This window comes from Sinocyclocheilus anshuiensis, unplaced genomic scaffold (assembly GCF_001515605.1).
Source record: "Sinocyclocheilus anshuiensis isolate Anshui unplaced genomic scaffold, SAMN03320099.WGS_v1.1 scaffold480, whole genome shotgun sequence".
Taxonomy (NCBI): domain Eukaryota; kingdom Metazoa; phylum Chordata; class Actinopteri; order Cypriniformes; family Cyprinidae; genus Sinocyclocheilus; species Sinocyclocheilus anshuiensis.
In genome coordinates, this window is record NW_015555743.1 from 500,285 (window position 1) to 507,214 (window position 6,930).

Below are 6,930 nucleotides of genomic sequence, written 5' to 3' on the forward strand. Positions count from 1 at the left end.
GGAATAAAGTTGAATGGAACTGAATTTAATTAAAGTTGAATAAACTTCAACTTTACTGTTCAGTGCACTGATGTCAGACTCATTTTGGATAATAAAGTTTATTGTTAAATTGTTAAATGCCCTGCCTCCATTATGTATCTCTGTCACGTCATTATAAGTGTTTGATCACCACATTTGAGTGATCATTGCAAAAAATGTGTTTATGTATATATATTCTGTTTATGTATATACTGTATTCTATATATAGTACCAGTCAAATGTTTGGACACACGAATGGAAAAGTGTCCAAACTTTTGACTGGTACTGTACTATAATATACACAAAGAATACCGGCCAATATATCGGTATCGGCCTTTTTTACTTTCTAATATCGGTATCGGTCCCAAAAAACCCATATCGGTCGGGCTCTAGTTTGTGTTCTGTTTATTTACGAATAAATAAATATATGAATCGATTCTTCTGCACAGACTCACAAAGCAGATAATCTCCTGAGCTCTGACACGTATAGGAAATGGAAAGCTGCGAGACCTGGAGAGAAGCAAGTTTCAGTCATTCTTCAGGTATTTTTGTTTATTTATATTTTTGTTTTTATTATTATATATTTTTAAATGTTTTAATATTATTTATAATTTTTGAAAATTATTTTTAAATATATATATATATATATATATATATTATTTTTAATTTAATAAAATGTTTTAGATATAAATATATAAAATCATTTTAATTTCCAAAATGGTAACTGGATGCCACTTGCCCTTTTAAGAACTTTATTAATGATTTCTTTAAATGAAATGTTAACCTCTTTGTGTCTCTTGTTTCTCCAGCTGGAAAAGGAAGAGCAAATTCACAGCATAGACATTGGAAATGAAGGCTCTGCTTTCATTGAGGTCCTTGTTGGACACTCCACGTCAGTCAAAGACCAAGACTTTCAGGTGCGTCTTAAAGTCTCACACTTTAGCAGCATCAAACAGTTTAAAGAGCTTTAGCTAAAGTTTAGAATACGTGAATTTATTTACAATCCAGATTAGTTAATATTTGTTATTTATATTTATTTTCACATACACATCAATTTAAAGCAGCTTTTACAGTAAATTATGATGTTAATGTTTATAATACCTTAATATCTTCATGCATTACAGTCACATTTATCAGGTTATAGCTTTTTTTTTTTTCTTTTGGGAGCTGCATTCAAAATCCACTTGGCTCAAAAAGTATGACGCCTCTGGGTTTCTTTCAGAGATACAGTGATATAAAAATATCCGCGCCGGGTTTTGTAACGTGCAGTGCTCATGTTTATTCAACGAAGTCAAAGCCTTTTGGAAAATATAGTTGTGGCGGTCAGTTTTGATATTGTGGTGGCTGCCACAAATAAATCAATGTATGGGAAACACTGGTATAGATTGCTTTACATTAGTGAAAATCTTTTGAAAAAATCAACAAAATAAAAAAATCTTTAAAAAAAATCCTTCAATAATAAATCTTTCCATCTTAATCATGAACATAACAGTTCTACTGAGTACGATAAGTATATATAATTAATATTTTATTTATTTGTGACGCTTGTTTATTGAGATGCTATTATATTTTTTATGAATATTTATTAATTCATTTTAGAATAATGACTTTTTATTTTTATATTTTCTATTTTATAGTATTTGTTTGTTTGTAACAATTTTGTTGTGTTTTTGTCATTTTTATTTGGGTGTGTGTGTGTGTGTTATTTTTAATGTCTATTTGTATTCATTTTTATGTTATGTTAGTACTTTAAGTAAAATGAAATGAAAATGAGTGTTTCCCTGGCAGCTAGCTGAAATAAACATAATTTAAAAAATATATTTTGTTTTATTTTAAGTAACAGAAATATAATAAAAACATCATAACCCTCAACTTATATTTGTGTACATATGTTTGTGTAAATTGTATTGAATTTTTTGTATGGCTGTATATTGCTGTAAACTGTAAATTAGTAAATCTGTGTTTTTGTTTTTACATTCTAAATCTTATATTTGGTAAGTTACTTGTGCACATTTAGCCAATAAAACGTGTTCTGATTCTGAATAACATGTCATTTTCAGTGCTGTTAATGCATCTTTCTGTTGTTTTAGGTTCTGCTGGTCACGTCGTCCTTCATGTCACCCACGGAGAGCCGTAACGGCACGAACACAAACCGCGTGCGTTTCTTCGGGCCGAGCCAGCTGGTGAAGGCCACGGCGCAGGAGAAGTGGGACTGTGTGAAGATCGTGTGCAGTCAGCCGTACAGCAAGGTGAACATGTCACGATTCACTCTCCAAACCCGTATGCACCACTCATGTGTGTGAATGAGTCTTTATCCTGTGTTTGTGTGCAGTCAATAGCGTACGGAGTTGCCTTCATAAAGCTGCACTCTCCTCCGGACGCTAACGATGTTCCCGTCTCGACTCCTCCGGTGAGTGCTGCTCCTCCGGCGTCCCGCTGTTTGACGGCGTGAGTTCTGACAGATCTGTTCACTCTCTCACTTTGAATCACAATAATCACAACAATATTTCACAATTTTTACTGTATTTTTGATCAAATAAATGCATCCGACCCAAACTGACGGCATGAGTTCTGACAGATCTGTTCACTCTCTCACTTTGAATCACAATTTTTACTGTATTTTTGATCAAATAAATGCATCCGACCCAAACTGACGGCATGAGTTCTGACAGATCTGTTCACTCTCTCACTTTGAATCACAATTTTTACTGTATTTTTGATCAAATAAATGCATCCGACCCAAACTGACGGCATGAGTTCTGACAGATCTGTTCACTCTCTCACTTTGAATCACAATTTTTACTGTATTTTTGATCAAATAAATGCATCCGACCCAAACTGACGGCATGAGTTCTGACAGATCTGTTCACTCTCTCACTTTGAATCACAATTTTTACTGTATTTTTGATCAAATAAATGCATCCGACCCAAACTGACGGCATGAGTTCTGACAGATCTGTTCACTCTCTCACTTTGAATCACAATTTTTACTGTATTTTTGATCAAATAAATGCATCCGACCCAAACTGACGGCATGAGTTCTGACAGATCTGTTCACTCCCTCACTTTGAATCACAATAATCACAATAATATTTCACAATCTTTACTGTATTTTTGATCAAATAAATGCATCCGACCCAAACTGACGGCATGAGTTCTGACAGATCTGTTCACTCTCTCACTTTGAATCACAATTTTTACTGTATTTTTGATCAAATAAATGCATCCGACCCAAACTGACGGCATGAGTTCTGACAGATCTGTTCACTCTCTCACTTTGAATCACAATTTTTACTGTATTTTTGATCAAATAAATGCATCCGACCCAAACTGACGGCATGAGTTCTGACAGATCTGTTCACTCTCTCACTTTGAATCACAATTTTTACTGTATTTTTGATCAAATAAATGCATCCGACCCAAACTGACGGCATGAGTTCTGACAGATCTGTTCACTCTCTCACTTTGAATCACAATTTTTACTGTATTTTTGATCAAATAAATGCATCCGACCCAAACTGACGGCATGAGTTCTGACAGATCTGTTCACTCTCTCACTTTGAATCACAATAATATTTCGCAATTTTTACTGTATTTTTGATAAAATAAATGCATCCGATCCCAAACTGTTTGACGGCGTGAGCTCTGACAGATCTTCTTTCTCCTGACAGAAACTCACTAAACTGGGTCAGTTCAGAGTCAAAGACGAGTCGCCCTCCTCTGGCTCCAACATCCAGCCGGGAAGCCTGTTCTTCAGTAGAGACAGCTCCGCTAAAGCCAGCACAGGACTCAAGGGTAACGCACATTACAGTATTAATGGAAACTGTTTGTAATGAATCCATGCATGGTGTTTTATGGTTGATTAAAATTACACAGCCCTGCATATTTGCTGTATGAAATCCAACACTCTTTTCTTACTGATATTGAGCTGCTGATTCCAGAAATATAACGTCTGTTTTGCTGGAAGACGTCACACTTTCTCACAAAATAAGATTTGTGTGGTAAAGAAGTCTTGTGTTATTCCTTAATCAGCAGAAAAACACACAAACACATGATTCCTGTCTGAATCTGAGACAGATTACTACTATTTATTATAGTATATATTAAATTATATTAAAATATATATTAAATATATTAGATTATACATGCGATGGCGCCGCAGACGGCAGCCTCAGTGTTTGGCTCTCCAGTGTTTATCACCCTAAACCCTAGTACATCCCTACAACTTATTTTATTTTATTCTATTCCTATTCCATCTATAGCACACCTGTACATACAATTTATTATTTTTTTGTGGTTTATATTTATGCATGTGTATTTTATTCACATCTCATTTTTATTATCTGCGTGTTGTTGCTGTCTCCGTGTACTGGAAGCTTGTGACTCTATAACAAATTCCTTGTATGTGCAAACATACTTGGCAATAAAGCTCTTTCTGATTCTGATAAAGCTCTTTCTATTTAATCAATTCTCAGCCCATGAGCAGATGTTTTCTGCTTTTATGGCATCCAAACAGACACAGAAAATCACAGATTTTGTGCAAAATGCTTATTTTGTAAAGTTCTTTGACAGTCTATTTAAAATTTGAACATATTTTCCCTCTCCTTTAAGTTAAATGATTCATTCTGAATTTTTCTTTTTGTCATTAAAAGTGAAACTTTTGATATTAGACTGCTTTTGTCATTTTTAAAAGTGCATAAAAGCTGATAAATATATGTAATTTGTAAAATCTTCATTCTTATTTTGTAAAAAAAACTACATGATGGAAATTTTTATTGATATTTTTCAACTCGGCGTCATCAAATTAGGTCATAATAGGCAAGTTTTTCAGATTTTTTTCTTAAGATGCAGGGCAGCTTTTGCTGGTATATATTGTGCACATGGTCTAAAATTATCTATTCATTCAGAAAATGATACTGATATGATGCTGTTACTGTTTCTTATGAAGTTGATCTGTTTTGTTTTCCCACCAAAGCCAGATTTGAGTTTTGTGTCCTGTGTGTAAACAGCAGTAAATGTAGTTAATGTAGAGTCATTTAATTTCTCTCTCTACCTGTTTGTTTCCACCAGTGTCTCCTCAGAATGACAGACTGAGTTATGCCTCTGCTGCTCTGAAATCTGAAGGTGCGTCCACACAGACGTCTCCCAGCAGCTCACAACAGGTACCTGTGCTTATTTTTCAAGAAATTAAAGAAATTATTACTTTTATTCATCAAGGATGCATTAAATTGATCAAAAGTGACAGTAAAGACATTTATAATGTAACAAAAGATTTCTATTTAAAATAAATGCGTTTCTTTTGAATTTTCTATTCATCTGTGAATCCTGAAAAATAAAACGTATCACGGTTTCCACAAAAATATTGGGCAGCACAACTGTTTTCAACATTGATGATAATCAGAAATGTTTCTTGAGCAGCAAATCAGCATATTAGAATGATTTCTGAAGATCATGTGACACTGAAGACTGGAGTAATGATGCTGAAAATACAGCTGCACATCACAGGAATAAATTACAGTTTAACAGATATTCACATAGAAAACAACAGTTTTGAATCACAATAACATTTAGCAATTTTTGCTGTATTTTTGATCAAATAAATGCATCCGACCCCAAACTTCTTAACAGTAGTGTATTTATTAATAAGTGTCCTGGGCTCCATCTCTCTGTGTTTGAACTCCCTAGTGTTTCTTTATTAGGGAACTGAGCATGAATTGTTTTTATATAACCGTATTCCTGTCCTCTAACTAATGAGCAGCTCATTTAACTTCCTTATTAAATTAGCTCCAGCGCTTTGACCATAAATCATCTCTCCGATGCGAACCTGATGCTGGTGTTTTTGTGCTGAAGCAGCAGATATTTTGTAGTCACCTGCAATGGACTATTGACCGTTTATAGCGTTCCAGAATTATATCCCTATAATTGGAACTGAGAAACTGTGAATCTCAGCAGGATCTGAGATGAAGATGATGCACCTGCTGTAGGATGGAGGCTATCGAGTGAAAGAAAAATGTTGCTTCAAACCTGTAAGACGTTCTTCTGTGCACATGCAGATGGATGAGTGGATGATGCTGTACCTGTCAAGCTCCAAACAGCACATCAGAGTATCTTAAAGAAGCTCAGTTCTTTGAGAACCGCTGCTCAATGTGTTTCCTGATGTTTTTCTCATAGGCTCCTGTGAAGAGGAAGTTTGAGTTCAGTAAAGAGCGTCTGGAAGCCACCGGTCCGCCGCCCAAAAAGCCCAGTTCATCATGTTCTTCTGAACCAAACTCTGCCACACCGAAATCTAAAGCAAGAACCGGAGCAACTTCAAGTCCTGTCAGCAGCGGTAAATGTGAAGAGATTAATTCATATTCACCGAAAACATGAAGTCAGTGGTTCTCAGAAACTAGGAGTGTCCTGGGATTAAAATAATTATATTTGAAATACATTTTTGGATTGAATGTTCTTCTGCTCTTTTAAGCAGATTTTTCAGTCGTTCCAGATTCACTGTATTTACTGGATAATTTTTTTTGACTCTCTGTTTTACCTAAAAAAACATTTCAGAACTTGACATAACTACAAAATGGTATATTCATTATAAAAATAGCATAAGGTTTTCTAAAAGGTCTAAAAATGAAAATGTGCTCACCCTCGGTCCATCCGAGATTAGGATGAGTTTGTTTCTTCATCAGATTTGTAGAAATGTAGCATTGCATCAGTGTCTCAACAATGGATGCTCTGCAGTGAATGGGTGCCGTCAGAATGAGAGTCCAAACAGCTGATAAAAACATCACAATAATCCACAAGTAATCCACAGCACTCCAGTCCATCAGTTAACATCTGGAGAAGACAAAAGCTGAAACTAATCCAGCATTAAGACGTTTTTAACTCAAATACCATAGAGTCCATAATCCATAATAACGCTTCCTC

The 6,930-nt window shown here is 34.9% G+C and overlaps 1 protein-coding gene across 2 annotated transcripts in view; it reads left to right on the top strand.

Moving 5' to 3' along the window:
• Positions 1–6,930, top strand: part of xrcc1 (X-ray repair complementing defective repair in Chinese hamster cells 1) — a 26,659-nt gene that overhangs the window by 2,232 nt on the left and 17,497 nt on the right. For both annotated transcript variants that reach the window (XM_016466880.1, XM_016466881.1), the window contains exons 3-9: positions 468–560; positions 828–935; positions 2,109–2,267; positions 2,351–2,428; positions 3,690–3,813; positions 5,089–5,180; positions 6,190–6,346. In XM_016466880.1, coding sequence (XP_016322366.1) covers positions 468–560; positions 828–935; positions 2,109–2,267; positions 2,351–2,428; positions 3,690–3,813; positions 5,089–5,180; positions 6,190–6,346 — 811 coding nt within the window. The remainder of the gene's footprint in view (positions 1–467; positions 561–827; positions 936–2,108; positions 2,268–2,350; positions 2,429–3,689; positions 3,814–5,088; positions 5,181–6,189; positions 6,347–6,930) is intronic.